General features: G+C 52.3%; 1 protein-coding gene across 1 annotated transcript in view; it reads right to left on the bottom strand.

The window, feature by feature from the left end:
• PMEPA1 (prostate transmembrane protein, androgen induced 1) overlaps positions 1-333 on the bottom strand; it is a 59,351-nt gene extending 59,018 nt beyond the window's left edge. The window contains exon 1 of the mRNA XM_029220959.1: positions 81-333. Within this exon, the coding sequence (XP_029076792.1) occupies positions 81-192 (112 nt within the window). The 5' untranslated portion in view covers positions 193-333. The remainder of the gene's footprint in view (positions 1-80) is intronic.
• Between the last annotated feature and the right edge of the window lie 24,822 nt (positions 334-25,155).

Raw genomic sequence — 25,155 nt, 5'->3', positions numbered from 1 at the left:
GGCCCCCGCCCGCATTTGCGCCTCGACTCGGGGTCCGAGCCTGACGGGGCCTCCGGGGAGGGGGGCGCGGGGTCACTCACTGATCTCCATGCTCTGGAACAAAGAGCGTTTGCAGTTGCACGTGCAGGAGACATTGGGCTGCCCGGCGGCGGCGGCGGCGGCGGTGCTGTTGACCCCCATCAAGCGGTGCATGGACGGCGCGGCGGCGCGGCGCGGGGCGCAGAGGGCTCGGGGGCGGCCGGGGGGGGTTCCGGCCGGCGCCCGGCGCTCGGGCCCCGCATGCAGGAGGCGCGCGGCGGGGAAGGCGCGCCCCGGCTCGCCGGGCTCGGGGCGCCGCCAAGTTCCCGGGGCGCCGCGGGACTCAGTGCTCGGGGCCGCGCTCCCCTGCGCCCCCCGGCTGCCCCTCCGCAGCCCCGGGGGCGTCGGCAGTGCCCGCGGGTGGCGTCCGGGAAATGGGCTGGCAGCCGGGGCGCGCGCTGCCGCCGGGGCTGAGCCTCCGCTGCTGGCTTCCCCCAGCCGAGCGCCTCCGCCGCCGCCGCCGCCGCCGCCGCCGCCTCCTCCTCATTCAAGTCCAAGGAGATCGGGTTTCGCTCCGAGACCGCGGTCGGAGGCAGGCAGACGGTCTGACGTCAGCGCTAGACGGGGCTGCCGGTTCCCACCGCGCGGGGGCCGGGGAGGGGGCGCGCGCTGCGCCAATCCCCGCCGAGGTTCCCCCGCACCCCTTCCCCGGGCCGCGGGGCGGGGTGACGGGGAAGGGGGCGGGCTCTTAAAGGGCCAGAGCAAGGCGGCCCGCGTAGACCCAGGACCCGCGCGGCGGAGGAAGGGCGCAGCGTCCCCTCCCCTACGGGGGTCAGTTAGGAAGCTCTGCCCGGCACAGACCAGGCCCGGGGCAGCGGGATTGTGTCCCAGCCATTGCGGGTGCGTTCCTCCCAACCCGGTCCCCGGGGTCCTTGACCGAGGCTCTCGGGGGGAAGCTTGTCCCGCACCCCTCCAGAGAAGCACGATGTCCCTGGCACTCGGGGCAGGGGAAATTAAGGGAAGGGGGGAGCCCTCCAGGTTACCCATTACCTGATTTCGCAGTAAGCTCCCCGACTCCAGATCTGCAGCCCCAGGAGGCCCCAAGCCCACTGCGCCCCCCGCGCACTTTAACCCGACCGAGAGGAGGTAGACTGGGGAAAACTGGAACTCGCGTAGGCACGCCCCGGACAGCTCCGAGAAACGCCCGGGAGCCCTTGTCATGTAAATACGTGTCCCGGACTCGTAACTTCCCAGCCGGCGGGGCCCGGAGCAAATCCACACCCAAAGTCTGCTGCCCGAGGGGCCACCGGCTTGGGGGGGGGGCGGGGAAGGGGCACAGCTCGGGAGTTCTAAAGACGGGGGAGGAAGTGCGGGGGTGTACTTTTATTTCAAGTTTTAATTACAGAAGTGCTGCAAGAACACATTCTCCTGGAATTAAAAAGATATTAAAATATTACGTAAGAGGCCCCCCCTCCCTGGCCCATCTCCACATCCTCTCAGCAATTCGGTGTGTCCTCTCCTAGACCCTGCCCGAAATCTCCATTTATTTAACAAGTACTTATTTACCGTGCGCCAGAAACTTATCAACATGAACGCAATCTGACGCCTACTCTGAGGGGCAGGAATATTATTATCCCCATTTTACAGACACGGAAAATGGCCAGGGGGTCACTTGCTTAGGGTCACACAATGGAGGAGTCTAAGCTGAACCCAGGTCAGCTCCCCACCCTGGCCCCCGCCCAAATATTTTTAGTTCTTTACATACCCACATATCCCTGTAATGCCTGGAGTTTTCCTAATGAGCAGAGAATACTTTTGCATTTGGGAGGGGTAGGTGTTAAAAGTTACTGGCATTTCCTTTTAATAGACTGGAACCAGAGCTGTATCTTGTAGAACTCACTGAATGGCAGCCCCAAAAGTGGTGAGGTCTCTTCCCCAAGGGGGCACAGTGATGCCCCTTGCTTTCTTAGGAGGGCAGGCCCAGAAACTTTTTCTAGAGGGTTCAAGCTCAGGAGTGATTGACTGGTGAGGGAGCCAAGCCCAGGGGCCAGGAAGTGGGGAAGCGCTCAGGGCCTACGGTGGAGGGCGCCCCTGCCGTGGGCTGGACAGTCTCAGCCCCTACCTTAAGGAGGGATCGATCTCACCAGCAGGTCCAAGGAAGGAACAGGGGAGGTCTGGCTGCAATTTGACCTCAGCGGTTTGGAGAAAAAGCTGGAGAGTCAGGAGCATGCCTTGGGGAGTCCCTGAAATTGTTATCAAGACCTGGGGATGACCTTGAATCCCACTCATTCCCCAAAGGAGACCACCAGCCTTGCCCCTCATTTCAGCCATTCCTTCATTCATTCAATCAACAGACTTCCACTGAGCTCTAGCTAGCCCTGAGTGCCAGGAATTCAGTGAGGCCAGGGGCAGCCCCTGCGCTCCTGAATTCTCTTGCAGCCGATCTGGCCTGTCTGGCAGCAAGAATCACACACCGTTGACTGTCTTGGAAATGAGGCAACATTTTACACAATTCAGGTTAAACTGCCACCAGGCAAAAATAACCAGTTAATTCAGTGGATTAAAAACAAACCCACTACACTGACCTCTGGTTCATCTGTCTGGAGCAACGGCACTGGTCACATTTAATGAGCACCTATAATGTGACCCCACTGTTTTGATGGTGACACCTGGGACTAGTTAGTGGTCTCCGTCCTGGCTCCAAAGCTAGTTCTGCCTGGAGGCCTAATGCAGGGTCTCAGTATGGTGGTGGCAACGGCACCTCCAAGGACGAGTGGGGCACAATCATGTGATCTTGCTGAGTATCTTCACTTCTCTGACCTCAGTTTCGTCCTCTTCAAAGTGGGGATGCTAAAGGTGCCTTTGCCTGGGGTGACTGTGAGGGGGTGTGGGGGGCAGTGCCTTGGAAGGGCATAAGAAGAGGGCTGAATATATATTAGCAGTTATGCTATCTAATCCCCATGGAACCCCGGCCGGGGAGGCTCTGGCCTTCTGTTGTTTTCACTTTTGCAGACGAGGATATTGACAGTTGGAAAGCCTTCCCACAATGACAGGGCCCCTGGCTGAGTGGGTAGCAGGAAAGGACAAAGATGCTTTGGAAGAAGCATACACTTGACTACCCACACTCACGGGAGGCTTCACGTGTGCCTAGGGCTGCCAGATAAATGCGAATGTCAGATAAACCATGAACAATTTTTAGTATAAGTGTATCTTGTGCAGTATTTGAGGCATACTTATACTGGAAATTTATGTGTTGCTTACCTGAAATTTAATTTTAACTTGATGTCTTGTGTTTTTATTTGCTAAATCTGGCAACCCTTTGTGTGCCAGGCATGACCCTATGTGGTGCTGGGAGCACAGTGATTGGGGGACAGAGCGCGCTGTCAGGCTGGGCACGGGAAGAGGTGATGTGGACTGAGATGGGAGAGCTCACTCTGTTGGCAGTGCGGGTACTGGGAGGTGGCCCACCTCTGCTGGGCCAGCCTGAGTCTGTGGGAAGGAGACCGAAAGTCAGGGAAAGACATTTCCTTCCTTCGCTCAGTAAATGTTGTGCCTCTATTCAGTGCCAGGCTCTGTGCTGGGTACTAGACACAGGGCAGCAACCAAAACAAACTCCCTACCCTCCTGTGACATCGTGGGAGTCAGGAGAGACTAGAGACAGGCCCGAAAGCCCGTAGCTAAACTAGGTTACTTCAGACACGGTAATGATGGGCTCGAGGTTGGGTTGCCGATCGGGGCAGCCCACTCCGAGGAGGTGGTGCTTCATTCAACTCATGTTTACTGAGCACCTTCCTAGGGCCCTCCTGGGGCTCGGATTCTTGCGGGTGAGACAGACAGCAGATGCGTAAACATGTAAGTCCAAGCGATGGTTTCAGAGGGACAAGAGTTGGAAAGAAACAAAGGGACCCGGCCTGGATGCAGCTGGAGCCCAAGGGGTCAGGCGACCCCTCTGGGGAGGTGGGACAGCAGGGAGGGAGCCCCAGGCTGGGGGCAGCACATGGCCAGGCCAGAGCCCTTGGTGGAAGAGGAACTAAAGGAAATCTGGGACTTGGAATACATTTCCCAACCCGGTTACAGGTCGTGGGATTGTGAAATGGGTGTGTGTCCCCAGACGACCGCTGACACACGCCTTTCTGGGCCTCCAGACAGCACATGCTGCGGTCTGCCCCTAGCAGGGGTTGGATCTCCCACAGGGGGATCTTTAGACAGAAACGTTGAGGTCCAGCCCTGTAAGGAAGCCTTGCCCCCGCCAGTACCTGCCGTCTGGGCTGCACTGCTGGCCGGCTTCACGGGTGTGCAGCCCAGACAGATGCCAAGGCCCCAGGCTCCGAAGGGCCCCTTGCTTGGTTTAATGTTCTATTGTCACCGCCTTGAAGTTCTTCATAATTAATAGTTTTTGAACAATGGGCCCTGCAAGTCCTGCAGATGGTCCCACTCAGGTGCCAGGCCCTCGTCGGCAGCCCTTCAGGGACCAGGGAAACCAGCGTGGGTTTTGGTTGTGGTCGAGTGTGGCCGGCCGTGTCCTGACTGTGCTCGCTGGGGCCTGCTTTGACAGCGGTCAGTGGGGACAAAGCAGACCCCGGCCTGTGAGGTCCAGCCCTGCCCCCTCACCTCATGCCATCCCCAGGCCTGCGGGACAGAGCTGCCTTTTCAGAAACAGTCTCTGGTAGCCTGAAGTGGTTTAACCACTTCTCCCGACTCACCACTTTTGGAAACCTCTTCCGCTGAGTCACCTTTTCCCCCAGCTCCTCCAGCCCCCAGTGCTACTGTTGCTTTCATGGGCCTATCGATCTTCCCAAGTTAGCATCTTTGGACTTTGTGTTTTTATTATTATTTTTGTCTTGTTTTGCTTTGAAACACTAGTAAGAGCTAATGTTTATCGGACACTGCCTGTGTGCCAGGCCCTGTTCTAGCCTCTTCGTATTTGTACATTTCATCATTCAACAAATATCCATCGGGATCCTATAGGGAGCCAGGGCTCAGCTCACTGGATCCCCACGTCAGCCCTGTGAGCTACAAGCTGATAGCATTTCCACTGGACAGATGGGGACACTGAGGGTCCGGAACCCATGAACGAGGTGGAGCAGGCTATGAATGCAGAGCCCCAGAGCCCGTGGGCTGACCTTAGCAAACGGTGTTTCTGCTCTCCTGCACCATCCTCGCTGTCTCTGCCTGGGTCCGCCTTGCCTTTGCCGCTGGTCCTGGGCTCCACAGAGGCTTCCCCAGCTCCACCATTTGCCCCACTGCTTGGTGATTTCTGTCTGTAAAACCTCGCCTTCAAAGACCAAGAGCAGCTGACCTCTGCAGGGGCACCTCCGGGTGCCTGCTGCCCCCTAGATGACCTCGGCAGGCTGCCTCACCTCGCGGAAGCCACATCTCCTCTACTCCTCAGCGGGGCAGGAACAGGATTTCATAGGGTGGGGTGGGGAGAGCGTTTCAAGTCCTCAACACAGTGACCAACAGCATCAGACACGTGTCTGCGTGTTCACCGTCTGTCTCCACTTGAGTGGTAACCCCACGGGGGCAGGACAGTCTGGCTTGTCCCCCATGCATCCCTGGTGAGTGCACTGAGCAGGGCCTGGCATGCAGCGGGCACTTGGCAAACCTCCGTGGAGTAAATGAGTGACACTCGCACACGTACACAGATAAGCCACACTTGGGGCCACCTTCCTGCCTGGCTGACAGTCCTGTCTTCCTGGCTGGCTCACTTGCTCCACTTCCGGTCTCCATGTGCTCTCCTAATGACCAGCTTCTAAGTTTCCAGAAGCCAGAGACCTGGGCAGTGCCTACCAAGAACAAGTGCTTGCCTCGTACCAGAACCAGGTCCAGAAGTCGTAACCATAAAGATGCAACGAGTGTGTGTGTGTGTGTGTGTGTGTGTGTGTGCGCATATATGTGTTGCACGGGTGTGGGCTGTATCCTGAGACACACTCGTGCTGTGGGGAGGGGTGTGTGTGTGTGTTGTGTGTTTTGCTGGTTGTGTTGTGCGTGTTTAGGTGCTGATGCAGGAGCTTAGCTCCTGGACAGATGTCACATGGTTGAGCTCTCCAGCGACCAGCAAAGGAGCCCTGCCAAACTGGTCACAGATGCCACCGGGGAGTCACCTCCTTCTCTCCTGTGTAGTTTCTCATTTCCATCAGGGAACTGGTTTCTACAGAGAAGACAAGGCTTTGAGACCAAGGCAGGGAGATGAGGGGTGGACCGAAGGAAAGGACGGAAGGAAACATTTCAGCTAAATGACAGATGGGTAAACTGAGGCCCAGGCAGGGACATGACTTGGCCAAGGTCAAGCTGCTGGAGAAACGCCAAGCTGAGCCAGCAGCCTGCTCCTGGCTCCCGGCGCAGGCCCTGCGGGGTCTTTGGTTACCTTATGTAGCTTAGGGTACAGACTTTCCTACCACAGGCTGAGCCTGAGAGGGGTTTGGAAGATTCCAGATGTTCAGCTCAGGTCTGAAACACATCCAGAAAGAACTGTTTGTCATTGAAGCTGATTTCATGGACCAGAAATACTGGGGCAGAAATGTTCTGTGTCTCTGTTCTCATGAACGATACATTTTACTGTTGTCAGAAGTGAGTAATAGTGTAAACCTGTGATACTTGGTGGCATAAAAGGCACTTGTGCCAGGCTGGGCAGCGGCACTCTGCTGCTGGGATTAGGGGGGCTGGTGAAGAAGGAGGCGGGTATGAGGGTACAGGCCAGGCTAGTCACAGAGGGTGCAGGGAGGGCTGCGTCCGCCTGGCTGGGCTGGGCCAGCGACGGGCACCATACCTGGCACACAGAGACTGTTCCCCACTGCAGCCGTGGCAAGCCAGGCTCTGCCTTTGTAGAGTTTACTCTCTGGGGGCTCAATCATTCAGTGATTCATTTCCCAAACGCTGAATTCTGCACATGCCCAAACCTGGGGTCACACAAGTATAGGCCACCACTTCTAACTGCATGGCCTTGATTGGGAAAGTTACTTAATGACTCCGGGCCTCAGTTTCATCATCTTTAAAATGGAGATCATCAAGGAACTTAGAGTGCTATTGGGAGGATTAAATAAGAAAACTCCTGTAAGGCAGGTAGCATAGGGCCTGGCTAGGAAGAAGCTCTTGAAAAAATTTCATTGTTGTTATTACTGCATGCCCTGTGCTGCAGGAGCTCCCTGTTCCATACAAAACACAAATGAACCCTAGAAACCCCTCCTTCCCTTTGGAGAAGTTAGCCCAAATTGTAATTTTCAAATAAATTTGTGAGTTGCTTCGTTCAGTGTCTCTTGCTGGACTGTGCCCTGCGTGTCCCGTGTTTGGCCCCAGGAACAGATGCTCAGATGTCCCCAGGGCCTCCAGAATGCCAGACAGGAACTGTTGGAGTCCGGAGGAATGGGGCATCATGGTACCCCAACAGTCCCCCTACCCCCAGGGGTGTGGCACCCAGCATATGCTCTATGCCTTCTGCCTGCAGTCCCTGTGCCAGAGCTGGAGGTACAACCTCTTCCTCTCTGCACAGAGAGCCCTGGGCTCAGATAAGGGGTTTGGGAACACAGAGCTGGCTTCAGAGGTGATGAAACTGGCGCAGCATTTTTGAAAGAGGCGTGGGCTACACATGTCTCGTTCTTTGCTGTATCCACAGCTCCTAGCAGCGACTGGAAGGTATAATTGCTCAGTATGTACCTGCTGAATGAATGAATGCAAGACAATTTTGCAATGTGCCTTAAAGGACGAGTGTCCTCACCCTCTGGTTCCATTTCTACAACATATTTTAAGGAAATAATCAGAGAACTGATTTTTAAGGACAAGGATATTTATTTTCATTTGGAAAAGCAAAATTCAATGAAATTAAGAAAAATATAGGGGATTGCTTGAATAAAGTTCAAAGATAATGCAACTGTTTAAAAACATGTTTTCAAAGATTATTTGACGATACAGAGAGAAGTCCTTCATGAAGTAAATTTTAAAATAGGCTTCAGAACCGATCCGAATTTTGTACAAATAAAATTATATTATTAGAAAACAAAATGATAACTGCCAAAATGTTAACAGTGGTTAGTTTTGTGTAATGGATTAAATGAAACTTATATTTCTCTTACACTGTTTGTTGTAGCTTTTACAATGAACGTTAATAAAAAAAAAAAAAAATTAAAGGCTACTTAAAGGTGTCTCTGAAGCAACTCGCGCGTCTTCTCCCCTGCGGCTCCTTTAACTCCAGTCAAGACGCGGAAGAGGCGGGGGTGCCAGACACCACTGACGTCAGAAGCAGCCCAAAATGACACAGCGGACGAGCCAATTCCAAGTTTGCATTCTGGGAGCAGCCATTCGATTGGACACAAGTGCGGGCGTCTTCGCCCAATGGCAGAAGAGGGGCAGGAGCCCGGCGGCAGCGTGGGTTTTAAATCCACATGGTGGCGGAAGGGCGGGGCGGCAGCGGCGGCTGCGCCTTTGGGGAGAGAGTCCTCTGCCCTGGAGGGTGTGCGTGGGTGCCATCCTCCACGCCTCCTGCGTCCTGGACCAGGTGATCAGCCTCACCGCACCTGTTTGTATCAGCAGGTACCGTATAGGGTCTTGTGAGTATCCAGTGGCATTCGTTCATCGGACAGATGTTTGCTAGCCTCTACTGTGTGCCAAGCAGGGCCTGGTGGGATAAGGTAGAACCCACGAGAGATACCCTGAGAATCCACGCTCCTGTGTAACGACCAGCAAGTGTCTTACCGTTACCTCCACCCTGCTGTGCTCTCTAGCGCTAACTCAGTACCTCTCCCAAGATGTGAGCTTCCCAGGGGAGTAAGTGACGGGGATACCGTGTGCCTTGTGAAGGGTCTGCCCCATAATTCATGTTCAACATGTACTTGTGGAATAATTATTTCAAAGACCGATTTTTAGCGCAGGGCTTGCCAGGTAGTAGATTTGATAAATGGTAGCTGTTTGTGCAATAAAGAACAATAGCTAGTACTGATTAAACGCCTATTGTGTGCAAGGCGCTCTGGGCACTTGCCATGTATTACCTCATTTAATAGTCACAAGATTCAAGTCTTCCCTAATTTAAGAGTTACAACAAGCAGGTTAAGTACCATTATTATTCCCATTTCACAGATGTGGAAACCGAGGCAGAGGGAGGCCAGGTAACTTTTCCAAGATCCTGTAGCTAGGAGGCGGTGGGGTTAGATTCAAGAGGCCTTGGTCTTAACCACTGCCTTATCCCAATATTTATCCAGTACTTGTTTTTCTTTTCTAAGAAAATTCTCGTAAATCAGCCCTGTGCTCCTGGGAATTCAGAGAAAAGGGAGGAATCAGGTGGGTGTGGCACAGCCAGGTGAGCTGGAGTCCTGCCACCCACCACATTGCCCAGCTCTGCTGGATAGCAGAGGTCCAAGAGGGGTGAACAGAGAGGCTGCCACTGGGGAGTGCCAGGCCCTGTGCTGGGCTGGGCCGGTGGTACATTGATGGGCATGACAGATCCATCCCTGCCCTCATGGGGCTGGCAGTCTAAACCAGCAACCACTAACTGGTGACCTGTGGGCAGCCTGCGGAAGTGTTTTAGGTTCTGCCTGCCTAATGTTTGCAATTTTTCTAAACTTTTTAGCATAAGTCGCCACAGTCCCCACCCCTCCCTGTTGTATCACACATGCCTACCTTTACTCAAGTGTCCCTGCCAGCACCTGAGTGTCTCTGTCCCCTGGTTTAACCATGAAGGAAGCCCCCAGGTGGGGCCAGGCACCTGAAGACCAGCCTCCTCAGGGGTGGCACTCAGGTGAGTGCTCTGGCATTCTTTACCTTGCCTCCTGTCTGCATTTAAAATCCCAGAATCCCCGCCTTGAGCCCTGGAGTCCCGCACCTCCCAAAGCTGAAAGCCCCTCCACTGGCCCCTGATGTGCGGCCCTCGCTGGAGTATCTGAAAACTCTGGTGGTGGATGCCAACTCTGACTCATTTAAACCTGGGTTCAAATCCCAGCTTCACTGCTAACCAGCTGAGTGACGCTCGACCATAAGAACTTGCTTCCATTTCCTCCTCTGCAGAACGGGGATAACAATCGTCCCTCCTCTCAGGGTTATTGTGAAGAGTTAGATGATGCAGGGAAGATGCTTGGCACACAGAAGGCACTCATCAGACGGGCTGCTGATCTTTCTTTGGGAGGCACTGTCACCGGCAGGAAGTTCTTCCTTACATCAAGCTGAGGTCCAGTTCCTCTATAACTTCCATAACTTCATGCTCTTGCCACCAAAAATGTGCTTCTGTTTCCATAGAATAGCCCTTCAGAAACTGAGGACCCAGCTACACATCACAGCTTCCCATTCAAGACCGGCTGCATAATTTGTGGAGCCCAGTGCAAGCTAAAAATGTAGGGTTCCTGGTTCAAAAATTAGTAAGAATGTCAAGGTGGTGAGAGCAGAGTTCAGATCCCCTTCTGAGGGCAGAGTCCCATGTGACTGCCCATGTCACACCCCATGGATGGGCCCTGCTCCCATGGGTGGTCTTTGGCCCTGTCATGTCCTCCAGATCCGCATGTTGCTGGAAGAGGTCTGCCTGGACCAGGACGGAATGAGGAGGGTTTCCAGCTGGGCGCAGGGAAAGGCACCGGCTGGCATGGTCTCCACCTCCTCGGGAGTCCTGGCTCACAGATCCTACCCTGCCACCTGCCCTACAGCCGCTGGCTCTCTCCGCACTCGACGTTTTGTCTGTCATTGTGAACATATATCTAGAGTAAAGTGCACAGATCCAAAATCTATAGCTGGATGACGTTTTATGTTGTATACACCTATGTAACCACCACCCACCAGTCTAGAAAGTTCCCTCCAGTCCCTTCCCGGTTACTACCCACCACACCCAGTTGCAGGTAGCCACCATTCTACCTTCTTTCACCGCGGATTCGCTTCTCCTGTTCTTGAACGTTATAGAAACAGGATCCTACAGTACGTGCTGTTTTGTGTCTGACCTTTTCACTCACTGTTAACTCTGGGAGCCTCATCCTCGTCGCTCTACTCGTGGTTTGTTCCTTTGCGTTGCTCTGTAGCAGTCGTGGTGCACCATGATTCTCCTGTGGATCCTTCTGTTCATTTTGGTTGTTTGCAGCTGTTGGCCGTTGCAGGCAGGGCTGCCGCGGGCATTCTGGAACCATCTCGGCGTGCTCACCGTGCATGTGTGCTCGTTATCCTGGGGTCACTGCCAGGAGTGGGGCTTTGGGGCAGAGGTCGGCCTGTGTTTGGCTTTAGCGGATATTTCCAGAGTCTCCAGAGGCGGTGGTGCCAGCGTGCACGCCTGCCAGCAGTCACGTGAGCCTTGCTGGTGTTCCACAGCCTCGCCGACACTCACCATCGCCACTGTCTTCATTGCAGCTATGCTGGTGATGTCACTCTTGACTCTTGGAACTGACCTAAGGAAGCTGAGTGCTGCGACTCACACTTGCAGCTCCTTCCTGACCGCTGGCGAGACCTTGAACCCTGGACTTTCACACACCAGCCCTGGAGCTCCCCCTCCCCCTTGGGGTCACTTGCAAATTTCACAAGCATGGACTTCATCTAAGTGAGTGATGAAACTCTGAACAGGACAGACCGCAGAGCAGGGAGAGCCCCAGCTTCCTCCTGGACACTTCTCTCCCCAGCTGGGTCTCGAGTCTTTGACTGATCTCTCCCGACGTGATCATCGTGCACTTCGTTTCCACACCTTGAGCAGGAAGGTATCCGATCTTTTTAAAGTCACACAATCTATTTAAGAACATCTTTGGAAGAGAGAAGAGGGGGCAGAACAGATGTTAAATGTACACAGTGATTGTAGGTTGCAGCCAAATGTATGAATGATTAAAATATGCAAAAGAATGCATCTCAGAAACACAACAATAATAATAACGCCCAGCCCTTATAGCACATTCACTATGGGAGGCCCTGTGCTGGGGGCCTGGAGCATCTCAATGTGAACTTCCCAGGGAGGTTGATTTTATTTTTTTTTATTTTTATATTTTAAATTAAAAAAATTTTTATTGGAGTGTAGTTGATTTACAATGTTGTGTTAGTTTCTGCTGTACAGCAAAGTGAATCAGTTGTACATATACATATATCCACTCTTTTTTAGACTCTTTCCCCATATAGGCCATTGCAGAGTATTGAGTAGAGTTTCCTGTGCTATACAGTAGTTCCTTATTAGTTATCTATTTTATATATAGTAGTATGTATACATCAGTCCCATTTCTGGGCAGGTTGATTTTATCACCCCATTTTACAGATAGGAAAACTGAGGCTTGGAAGTTGTAGCTTGCCTGCAGTTCCACAGCTGGTGAAGGATGGATTTGAACCCGAGTCCATCTGTCCCTAGAGCCTCAGCTGTGGACCCTCCTCCCATACTGCTCCAGAGAAGACGTTCCTAAACGCTGGCTGGGTTCTGATAGACCCCAGTCAACAGCAGACATTGGGAACTGGCCACCCACTGGATGTGTCTTGCTTGATCTACAGAGCACTTTAAATTTTTAAAATTAGTTGCTTACTTAATGAGGAAATTTCACCTTAACAAATCTGACTGTTCCTGATAAACCAAACGATCAGACCATACGGGGTGAGAGCTGAGTAGGTGCTGTGTCCTGGGGGTGAGGACCTCAGACCTAGCTTGCCTCATTTTCCCCACTCCCCACTTTCGCAGCCTGGCCTGAGAGCATCACCACAGCCTGCCTGTCGGGTCTACTGATGGAAGATGGAAGTGACCTTTATTCCGAGTGGACCTTTGCCAGCTCCTGGGCATCACTTTCTTTTCTGGGCCTTTGAGGCAGGGCCTCTCACAGATCTGTTCTAGAATGTGACTGGGGGGGATTCCAGGACGGTCATTTGATTAGGAAAGCCAACCGTGCACCTTGTTGAAGATCATGTCACTTGACCATCCACTCTTCGCAGATGTGATGAAATTAAGGATCTTGAGATGGGGCAGTTAGCCAGGGTTATTCAGGTGGGCCCAAGGCAATCACAGGTATCACAAGAGGCAGAGGGAGAGTTGATACACACAGAGAAGGTATGTGACCTCAGAGGCAGAGATCGGAGTGATTCGGACACAAGCCATGGCACAGCGACAGCCACCAGAAGCTGGAAGAGGCAGGAATGCATTCACCGGGAGGCTCTGGAGGGAGTGTGGCCCTGAGACACTTTGATTTCGGCCCTGTGATACTGATTGCAGACTTCTGGCCTCCAGAACTGTGAGAGTAAGAATTTCTGTTGTTTGAAGCTACCAAGTTTGTGATAATTGGTTTGGGCAGCCCCAGGAGCTGAACGTGGAAGGTCTGGAATGCTGTTTTTCCAGCGTCTGGACCACACGGCTCCCCGGTCATCAACCGCTGTGGGCATCTGCAAAAGGGTCCTCGTCGTCGTTTTGGGGCTGCAAACGACCGAGATTTATTTTCTCACGGTTTTGGAGGCCAGGAGTCTGCAATCAGGGTGTCAGTAGTGTTGGATGCTTCTAGGGGCTCTGAGGGGCCTCTCTTCCAGCTGCCGGTGGCTGCTGGCAGCCCTTGGCATCCTTGGTTTATAGATGCCACGCCAATCTCTTCTGTCCTTATAAGGACACCAGTCATTGGATTTAGGGCCCACCCTAATCTAGTAGGACCTCATCTTAGCTCATGAGATCTGAAACAGCCTTATTTCCAAATATGGTCACATTCTGAGACTGCAGGTGAACACGAATTTGGGGGCTGCCATTCAACCCGGTACCACCCTGTTCTCCAGGAGGTCTCGTCCTCGGTTTCTGAAATGGAACATAAGTTGCAGTGGATAGGCATGTATCATTCAGGGCTCCCTTTCCTGGAAAAGGTGTTCTCGAATCCACGGCGTGTTGATTGCTCCCTAGGAAAGCCTCTGTAAGTTTGCTTCGAAGAACTCAGGTACAGCCAAAACACCTACCAGAATTTCCCCGTTCCTTCATCTCATGTGTTCATCCACGTTCAGGCCTCTGCTGATTTGGTTTGGAGCAGAACAGATGCAGTCTCTGACCTCATGCAGCCCGTGGTCCAGCGATCAGGAAGGACACCTGAGTCCCCTGACTCTGCTCGTGCCTCTGGGAGCAGATGTTGTCAGGGAAACAGGCAAAACCACAAATGCCCATCCTGGACCAGATTTCAACTCTTACCCCTTTTCTCCTCACCCAAAGCCTGACAAAGCAATCCGATGCCAAACGTGTTGCCCCTGGATAAGAAGATCACATTTCTCCCACCTCAGGCTGAATCTCTGAGACAGATGAGGCCTCCTGCCAGCCAGGGCCTTAGGAGCGCTGGCTGAGGAGAGCCACCTGGCAGGGGCAGCTGCAATCTTTGGACGCTTCCTCTTGTATTTTCACATCCCTGCCTGTGGCACTCAAGCTGCCCGTGACCTGCCCCGTCACCTGCCCTGCCTGGTTTCCTCCCACTGCTTCTTGCTCCATATCCAAAGCTGCATGACCTTGGACGTGACACCTCCCGACCCACCCCAGCCCAGGGCCTTTGCCTTGCTGTGCCCTCTGCTGAGAATGGTCTTCTCACGGCCAGTTCCGTCTTGTTGTTCAGGGCTCAGCTCAAGTGTCACCTCCTCTTGGAAGCCTCCCCCTGGCCTCCTGCTGTGTCCTACCCCATCGCCCTGTTTCTTTCCCTTGGGCCCCTAGCAAGAACCCCTGAGTACGAATGTGTGTGTTTGTTTGCTGTTCATGTCTTTGCCTCACAAACTATAAGCGCTGCGAAGACAGGGGCCCGTCTGGCTTGTTTGCTGCACGACCCCACCTTCCTGCCCGGTACAGAGAAAGCTCAGCAGAGCTGCTGAATGAACATGTGTCAGATGAACTCGGGCCTTCTCCCCAGGAGGCAAACTAGCCTCGGAGATGTCCGAGCCTGCTGCGTTCTCCTGTGGGGTGGGTCATCAGGTGCCCCGTTTAGGGTGCCGTGTGCTTTGGCTGCTTTTGTGAGGTATCAGGGTTCAAAGTGACCGAGGCAGCCTGACTGGGGGGATGGGAAACACCTATCCGAGGTCAGCAGGGCCGCGTGGGCCCCTCCGGCAGGACCAGCCTCACCTGTTAGTTCAGGAGCCAACCAACAGCCAAACTGCTTTCTTGGTTTGACATTTGGGGGACTTTTTTGGGTTCTGCAAGGACAGGTGGCCCAGGCTTCCTTTTCCTGGAGGGTCTGGTTCCTTCTGGGGAAGGTCTCAGTTGGTCAGTGTAGAAGCCACACTGCGTCTACCTGCAGGGCCCCTCAGTGCTCCTGCGTTCACGGCCAAGGACAGCCTGGCACTCTGGCCTGTGGGTCCCGACATCTTTAGTCAAATGGACTCGGGAGGGAGGGAGAGAGAGAGAAGGGCAGATGGCGTCGTGGAAAGAGCATGGGGTCCGCAGTTGGGCGGGCTGGCTTACAGCCACAGCAATAATGACAGTGAATTCAGTCTGAGTTCCTGCCACGTGCTAAGCACTGTTCTCAGGTCTCTACCTGCATTATTTCACAAGATCCTTACAAGATCCCTGCGACGTGGGCCTCCGTAGGGTCCCCGTTTTACAGACACGGGATCTGATTAATGGAAGGACTCAGATTTGGAATCAGAAGATAGGACGGGGCTCGGGGGGAGGATATGAAGGCAGCAACAACAACTCCAGCAGTAATAGTGACACCCACGACGCTGCAGCCCCAGCCAGGGTAGCGGCCACTGACGAGCCTGGCTCTGAGCCGAGCCCTGTGTGAAGAGCTGCCTGCAGCTCCTTTCTACAGCCTTCCAGCCGTTTCCCGCGGGCAGCACAACGCAAGGTGCAGGGTGCTGTTAGGGATGAGTCTGCCAGCTTGCAGAACAGCCCTGGGCGGCGGTTATTTTTATCTCCATTTTGCAGATGACAGAACTGAGGCTCAGAGAAATGAATGTGTCCAGTGACTGTCCCTCTCAGGGCTAGGGACTGCTTCTGGTCTGGGATGACCTTTCCATCAGGCCACTGTGAAATGAGACCAACAGGGAGCTGTGTGAACTTTCTGCAGAGATAGTCTGCTTTCCATTTTGTTGATATTAAAGAGTTCTTTCTCCGAGGAGATGACGTTGACCGCAGAAAGTAACTTGCAAAACGTTCTTTGTTGGCAATTTAAAAATTACTAACCAGGGACTTCCCTGGCGGTCCATTGGTTAAGACTCTGCACTACCACTGCAGGGGTATGGGTTTGATCCCTGGTCGGGGAACTAAGATCCTGCACCCCAATAAAGAACTAAACAATAAAATTTAATGACCTATGGTGGTCTCCTCACATGGCCTTTAAAAAAGTATACTAGCCCATGAGTTCTGCCCATGGGGGAGCCCACCTCTCCAGGTCACCCCACCCAAGTACCCAGGTCTGGGTGGATCCACAAGGCTCTGCCACCCATTAGCCCAGAAACACCTTTCCCACCTTTCTTGGCCTCATCAGGAACACGGGATATTGCAAGGACCCACCCTGGCAAGTTATGGAGAAGCTGGGGTGAGGTGAGCTTGGAAAAATTCCATTTCCTGGCTTCACGCTAGTGCAATTTCAGGATCCAAGTGCCTGAGGGTAGGTTTAGAGATGCTGAAATTGACCCATCAAAGAGGAACTCAGAGGGAGGGGAGAAGCAAGTATGTTTGTCCTAAAGGAGCGCCTGTGGGGTGGAGACTGTGGGGATAAATGTGGAAGGAGAGAGCTTACATTTCCAGTTAAAAAAAAAAAAAAAACCCTTAAGAAAATATCGATATACGTGCACAACTGGGTGAAATGTCCCCATGCTGGAAATAAATAAGAATATTTATTCTTATTCAGAGCACCATGGTGGGCTCTGGGGAAATACCAGGCTGGGGGAAGCCATGAGGGGGGCGTTGAAGTGGTCAGTCCAGCCCTGGGGTGGGGGCAGCTTGCTGGGTGCCTGGGTCTCATCACAGCTTCACTTGTCTGAAACTGGATCACCTCAACCCCCTCCGTGGGGCTGGTTTCCTGAGAGCTGGACCTGCCCAGCTAAGGTCCTGGGGCAAATTGCTTCACCTCTCTGGGCTCAGTTAGCTCATCTGTAAAATGGGTGGGAAAATAAAAATGATTCCCTGGGATATAGAGGTGTGAGGCTGAGATTCAGCGCTGGTTCCCCTCCCCTGGAGGGAAGGAGTGGACCGCATTCCTGTGTGGCCCTTCCTGGCACCCTGCACAGGGGTCAGGGGGCACACAGGGGTCCGGGGGCACACAGGGGTCAGGGGGCACACGGGCCCCTCACTGAGGAGGAGGGGGGCAGCTTCTGGTGTCAATTCACAGAATCCGAGTTCTGGTCTAGACTCAGGCTTCTATTGGCAGCTGTGGGGCCTCCCCTCCTGGGGGTGTTAAGAGGTGAAAATGTGGTCCCCTCTGTGCCCCTGATTTGTAAATAAGAGACTTTGTTGTGTTTCTCGCTGTATCCCAGAGTCTGGCTGTGTACGCCAGTGCCTGGCACATCGTAGATGCTCAATAAAATAACGCGAGTTAAAAATTCACTGTGGTTCCTCTAGACCAGGGGCGGCAAACTGCACAGCCCGTGGCCAAATCCAGCCTGCCGCCTGTATTTGAGCTGAGGGTGGTATTTACATTTTTAAAAGGTAAAAAGAGAAATATTCTATGACACATGAAAACTCTATGAAATTCAAGCCTCTGTGTCCATCGATAAAGTTTTATTGGAACACAGACATGCCCATCGTTTACGAGTCATCTGTGGCAGTTTTCCTGCTACAAGGACAGGGGTAAGTAGTTGCGACAAACCTCAGGGCCTGCACGACTGAATACATTTACTCTCTGGCCCTTTAAGAGAAAAGTTTGCCGACCCCTGGTCTAGACATTGGGTCTCAACTTCCACTGAACACTGGGGGAACTTTAATAACGCTGAGGCCCAGGGCCCAGCCTCAGATCCCGACTGGTCCAGGGAGTAGCCTGGGCATAGGGATGTTTTTTGTTTGTTTGTTTGTTTGTTTTGCGGTACGCGGGCATCTCACTGTCGTGGGCTCTCCCGTTGCGGAGCACAGGCTCCGGACGCGCAGGCTCAGCGGCCATGGCTCACGGGCCCAGCCACTCCGCGGCACGTGGGATCTTCCCGGACCGGGGCACGAACCCGCGTCCCCTGCATCGGCAGGCAGACTCTCAACCACTGCGCCCCCAGGGAAGCCCTGGGGATGTTTAAGAGCTCCCAGAAGGTTCTGATGGGCAGCCAGGGCTGAGAGCACTGCTTTAGGTGCTGCCCGTTAATTACTACTCCTCTTTTTTGCTGTCGATACAGCGCAGAGCGTGCATAGAGAACCAGAACGCCTCGGCAAGACCAGGACCAGCTCCCCAGGGAGAGACTGAGCCGTGGGGCAGGGGGCGGGGCAGGCCTGTCTGAGGGCCATCTCCCTGGGCTCCAGCCAGGGTGGGCACGGGGGCATGCCGGCTCAGGGATGCGCCTCATCTAATGGTGCCCCCTCTCCGCGTGCTGCACGCTGGCCGCCTGTGCCAGCTATTCTGGAAGTGATGAAAGTGGCTTCTAGATTTAGGGCCTCACTGTGCCAACACCCCGGACCGCCTTATGAGGTGGGAACATCTTCCCTTTTGCTGAGCAAAGAAGGCAACTTCTCAGAGGCTGGGGGAGGTCAAATGATACGTTTACAAGCTGTCCTAGGGTCAGGATTTGAATTCAGACCAGTTTGGCTCCAGGGTCCACCTCGTCAGGCACCGCACTGTCCTGCCGTCAGGATGAAGAGAGAGTGAGGCACTCGTCTGTCCCAGGAGCCTGGGGTGTCTGGTTTTTAAAATGACGAGCGATCCTGACAGCAGCGGTGGCAGCGACAATGTCCCGTGGCTTCTTTCTTGCAATTCTTTTATTTTTGGCCTGAGACAGCTAATGCGTGGCCAACGTATCCAGGGAAACCAGGATGCTTGGAGCAAGCTGTACCAAATCTCCATGCTAAAACCATCAGACGGCTAATTCGGGCCTCTCCAGTTATTTATTTATTTTTAGACCCCTGTGTATCATTTTACACATCCTCCTGACAAACTCGACCGTCAGACACACGCGTTCAGGACATGTGACAATGTGCCTGTTCTTTTTGGGGTGGGGGGGGCTGGTGCTCTCTGTTCCTCGTTTGTGAGCTTCCCAAGGGAGGCGTGAGCTGGCCTAGGTCTCCCTCTGCTGCATCTTCTCACCCCACAGCGGCAGATCCAGAATTTCAACCCCTGGAGGTCTACCTCTAGGCTGGCATTTATCAGTGTTGTCGCTATTGACATCTGGGGCCAGAAAACTCTCTGTCCTGGGGGGCGCACCACCTCTGCCCCATTCCTTGATCCATGAGTCTGGGATCCCTCTGACACCTTCCTTCTGTCCCTTGCCCCCCACGTCCCATCTATTGGCAGATCCTGGGGTTTTACCTCTATTTTAAACAATAACTTTATTGAGGCATTGTTGACAAACAATGAACTGCGCGTATTTGAAATGTGTGCGTTGACCAGTTTTGACCTAGGGACACACCCACGAAACCGTCCTCGCAATCATGATAGGGAACATCTCTGTCACTACCCAGAAGTATCCCTGTGCCCCCGGCCATCTCTCTCGCCCCCTCCCACAAAGCAGCCACTGATCTGCTTCTATCACCATAGATTACTTTGCATTTTCTAGAGTTTTATATAAATGGAATCATACAGTATGTGCTTTTTTGGGTCTAGCTTTTTTCACTCAACATAATTAGCCTGAGATTTGGGCATGTCGCAGTGTGTAGCAATAGTTCATTGCTTTTTATCTTTGCGTAGTATTCCGTCGTGCGGATAGACCCCAGCTCCATTCACCTGCCTATCAACCTACCTCTTTTTTACAATGAGATTATTTACTGACGTATAATATACATACAGCAAAGTGCACAAATCCTGTGTGACCAGATGGGTGAATTTTCATGGTGGACACGCCCTTGCAACTAACATCCAGATAGAGATGCAGGACGAGAGCAGCAGCTCGGAAACCACGTGCCCGTTCGCGTCCCTGCCTCCCATCAAAGGGGGCCCCCAGCCTGTTTCTAACACATAGATTAAGCTGATGGTTCTGGAGCTTCATGTGCACGGATCATACAAGATGTTCTTTTCTGTGTATCTGGCGTCTTCACTCCACGTTATGACTGAAACGTCGCCCTTGTCTTGTGTCGGCGGTTTGTTCTTCTGTTGCTGAGTAGCCCTCGGATGTGTGTTTATCCCTTCTCCTGTGAGGCACACGGGAGCTGTTTCCAGTATTTGGCCATAATGAATAATGCATCTATGGACAGTTTTGCACGTATGAATCTCTTTCCTCCCTCCCTCCCTCCCTCCTTCCTTTCCTCCTCCCTCCCCCCTTTTTTTCTCTCTTTCTCTCTGGCTCTTAGGCCGTGACCCACTTGAGGGATGAGACTATATCTTACTTACCTTTGTAGCTTGGTGCCAAGAGTCGCAGGCCCTGGGCTATGCTATGTGGAGGGTGGGCTGTCTCCATTGGACGGGAGAGCATCACGTGTGAAGGGACCAGCCCTTGCTGTTGGGGCCAGGAGTCCTGGAGGTGGGTCCTGGGTGTGTTCTGACCCAGGAGAGCTGAAATGCAGGGCAGGGCGCTTCAATTTAGGGCCAGAGATATGGTGCTGAACATCTGGGGTTATGGAAGAGGAACTTGGGGTTAGGTCCTTGTCTTCCTATCTGGTCTTGTAGAGTTGTTCGCAGGGTGTCCCTGTGTTTGCTGTGCAGGCCTTTCCAGCAGAAGGTATGGGTATATGCCCAGCTCTCTACCGATGACGTCCGCGGTAGGGGCACCAGATAAAAGAAAGGACATCCAGTAAATTCACATTTCCGTTCAACAATAAATAATTTATTGGTATAAATATGCTCCAGATATTACAGAGGACATACTTATACTACAAAATTCTTCATCGTTCCACTGAAATCCAAACTTGACTGGGCATTGTGTATTTTATTTCCTAAATCAGACACCCCTATCTAGCAAAGCTGAGTTGGGTGAATGAATTACCGAGTATGTTTTAGTTCTCTATTACTGCATAAACTTCACAGTGTAAAACAATCCACATTCACTCTGTAATGTATAAAATAGATAACTAACAAGGATATATTGTAGAGTACAGGGAATGACAGCCATTAGCTTGTAATAACTTTTAATGGAGTATAATCTGTAAAAATACTGAATCACAATGCTGTACACCTGAAACTAATATAATATTGTAAATCGACTATACTTAAAAAAACAATCCACATTCATCATCTCACAGTTGCTGTGGGTCAGGACATCAGGCATGGCTTAGCTGGCCTCTTCTTTAAGGGTCTCACCTGGCTGAGATCAAGGTACTAACTGGGGCGGTAGTCTCACCTGAAATCAGGGTGTGAGGCTGGAAAAGAATCAGCTTCCATACTCCCTCAGGCTACTGGTGGAATTAATTCCCTTGTGGCTGTAGGACTCATGGCCATTTGCTTCTTCAAAGGCAGTGAGGAAGCCAAGTGTCCAGAGGGAGGCTGGCAGCAAGACGGTCCTTACAGCATAATGTAAGCGTGGGAGTGACACGCCATCAGCTTTGCCGTGTGCCGTGAGGTGATCACAGGGGTGACACCCCATACCCTTGACTGTCACTGGGGGAATGGTTGAATAAGTGTGATCCCTCCATACTCTAGAACAAGGGCAGCGATCACAGAGAAGGCTTTGATTCCTATCTGTAGGTCTAGAGAGGTGCCCACGATTCATCTTGAAGTACAGAAAGCAAGTTGTACATTTTTCCAAATGAAAAGAGCTAAATCGGTTTTTGCATCTCCACCCGCCCCCAATTATAAAAGCAATACATGCTCATGGCAAAAAATAGAGAAAACAGAAAATTATAAGGAGAAAGAAAGTGGAAAGAATCCAGAATCTTACTGCCCAGAAACAAACACTACTTCTAACATTTTGATGCATTTTCTTCCAATCTCATTTCTATGCATATTTGCACACATGGAGATATATATGTATTTAATATATATATTTAAATACATATTGAAGCAAAAATAGACTTGCACTACGAGTGCTGTTGAGTGGCTTGCTTTTTTCAACTTCGCTGTCACAGCTTTCCATGCTAATGAACTTTCATGGCGGCAGAGCATCCAGGTTTGGGTGTAGTATTTGCGATTTGAGCAATCCCCGGCGGATGGACGTTTAGGTTGCTTCTGGTTTTTCATTACAGTGTACGTGATGCTGCAGAGAGCATCCCTGAACGTCATCCTCTGCGTAACTGTCTGATTTTTGCCTTGGGATGAACTCCCATCGGTGGAATTGATGCCTGAAAGAGTGTTCCGAAGAGGCGGTGCCTCGTGTGCATACGACTATAACAGTGGGTCCTGGAATCAAGGGCATGAGGGCGAATCTGGGCTCTTCCCTTCACCAACCATTTTATCTGGGACACGTTCCTTAACCTCTTGGTGCCTCTGTCTCCTCATTTCTAAAGTGGGAATTAGAACTGAATGCACCTCTGGAGCTGCTGGGAGGGGGTCCCTGAGTTGGAAAGTGCTTAGGACTGCTGTTGGCTGGCCCCTCGGGGAAGCCAGGACAGCTTGGATTTGCTATTGGGGAGGGATTCTGGGGACCTGTGTACCTGCTGAGAAGTGGAGAATCATGATGACATAGTGATGGCTCACACTGCGTGTACCCCACATGGGGCACTGTTCTAACCCTTACAGACTCATCTAACGCCCAGATGAGCCCAGGAGCTGGGCGCTGGTTCCTATTTACAGCTGAGGAAGATGAACGACAGAGAGGGGGACTCAGACTCTGCAGTGGTGTGGTTCTGGAGCCCCGATGTCCACCATGGAGGATCTCTTATCACGATGCTGGAGGGGGGCGCGAGGGTTAGAGGGAAGAACCCCTGTGGTCAGAGGAGCCTGGGTTCGAATTCAGACTCTGCCTTTTTACGGGGGCTGAGCGCTGAGTGGCTGAATGAGTGTTCATCGAGGGGGTGATGGAGGTGGGAGGAGACACACAGCAAAGGAGCAAACAAGCAAATGATACCAAGTGATGGCAGATCCTGGCACTCCTGGGGAGATAAGGGAACAGGAGGAGGGGAGGGACCTGCTTTGGATTTGCAGGTCTGGGAGGGCTTCCCTGGGATTGAGGCCTCTGTGCTGAGGCCAGAAAGACCAGACGTGAAGGAGCTCTTTTTGGAAAGAGGCTGGGGTGCGAGGAGCAGTCCGGCCCGTTAAGGACAAGACCTTGGTGAGTTTGAGAAACTAGAGAGGCACGTTCTGGAGCAAGAGGAAGGAGGGAACACGTGCTCTTCGCATCACTGTTTTAACTCAGAGGAAACCAAAGCACAAGGAGATGCGTGGCTTGTCCAAGTTCACAGGGCTGGGCTTCCAGCACAGATGGTCCTCTGCCCGAGTCTGCGCCCTTAACGAGTCCTGTCTGAATACTCGAGAGAAGCCCAAATCCTGATTTTTATGGGAAATGTCCTGATATGTACATTTTAGCAACCAGGTTAAAAAAAATTAAAATAAGTTATACAGAGATCCGAATACATTTGGGGGCAAGACCAAGTATATTCTGCCGTCCCCTCTCTGAGCCTCTGCCCCTGAGCTAACAGTGCCAACGACACTGGTCCCTACCTTGTAGGATTGTTACAGGTCGGTCATGGTTATCTGAGTGAGAGCTCCAGGAGGGGGCTGTGTCCTGCAGCCCAGGCTGAGTTTCCACTCATGAAATATGGTCCCTATGGCCTTACTCCCCACCACCTTGTCAGTGACCTTGAAGAGGTCAAGTTCATAGAATAGCCCTGCTTTTGTTCAGAAAACAAGAGTGGAAACAGTTGATCCCTCAACGTGCTTTCAGCCTGCACTTTGCCCAGGGGTGTGCTTCATGCATTTAAAATACTCCTTCGTAACGTTCAAGGGGCCCCTCCTGCATCACCCAGCAATCCCAGTGGGAGGCATGCAGCCTCCTGCCACAGATGCCCAGGGACCTGGGTGTGAGACCTGGAAGCATCGTTTGAAAAGTCAAACTTGGAAATGACCTAAATGCCCTACAAAAGGGAACTGAGCACGCAAGAGTACAGCAGCATGGGGAGACCGGGGGAGCTATCCACGAGGGCGGGGCTGGAGTCGGGCTCTGCAAACTGCAGCCTGAGGGCTAGGGATGGTGCTCTGCTTGTTTTTGTAAATAAAGTTTTATTGGAACACACCAGTTATTTACATATTTTCTATGGCTACTTTCAAGCTATAATGGCAGAGTCGAGTAGCTGCCATGGAGACCAGATGGCCTGCAAAGCCCACAGTATTTACTCTTTGACCATTTTCAGAGAAACTGCTACATCAATAAACATCAGGGTGGAAGGCTCTCCAGGACTTACTGTCACATGAGAAAAATACCTAAATAGGGGTGGAGACGTACCACAGCATAAATAGGAGGATTTCAGTTCTGTAAAGAACAGTGAAAGAACAATGAAACAAAAAAATTCTAGAAATATGCATGCACTAAAGTCTGAAAGGGTACACCCCAATCTGCTGACAATGTTACCTCTGGAATTTAAGAGGTCGTGTACTTTACTGAGCGTTAACTAGGTACTAAGCACTGTGCTGAAGGCACAGAGTCTCTCAATTTTACAACGTGACCAGGAGGTAGGTGCTATCCTGATGCCCTTTTTACAGATGAGCAAATGAAGGCACAGAGAGGTGAAGTCACTTGGCCAAGGTCACACAGCTCTCGAGTAGCAGAGCTGGGATTCGAGTGCGGAGGAGAAGGGCAAACACTTTTTACTTTACAAAAGTGTATATCGTTGGGCAAGCATGAGAAAAATAAAAACGTGACGTGGTTTGCCCAACTCCAATCACATACCCTTTTGATCTCAGACCCTCTCCTACCTCCCAGGGTGTTCTTCCGAGTGGGGCTCATGGGTGATTTTTTTCGGAAGGTCTCCTGGAAGGATCCCAGGCCTGCTCTAGTGAAGGGGGAATGACCGGGAAGCAGCTGGGTAGGGGAAAGATTCTGAGACCCCAGGTAGCAGCACCCCCCCCCTTTTAGTTTGGGACCTGCCAAGCTGAGGACACATGTTTGCAGGGGAGCTGAACACTCAACTCTTCTGCTCTGATGTTCCAAGGCATCGCGTTTCATGAGTGCTATCAAATGGTGACATTTCAGAGTACAAGTGGTGGGGTTGCTGTTAATACTGATTTAATGGTGCTAAAATGATTAAGCATGGCAGGCTTTTAAACAATGAGGTTC

Source organism: Monodon monoceros, unplaced genomic scaffold, assembly GCF_005190385.1.
Source record: "Monodon monoceros isolate NGI ecotype Baffin Bay Population unplaced genomic scaffold, NGI_Narwhal_1 Super_Scaffold_13, whole genome shotgun sequence".
Taxonomy (NCBI): Eukaryota; Metazoa; Chordata; class Mammalia; order Artiodactyla; family Monodontidae; genus Monodon; species Monodon monoceros.
This window is presented reverse-complemented; position numbering and strand designations above follow the sequence as displayed.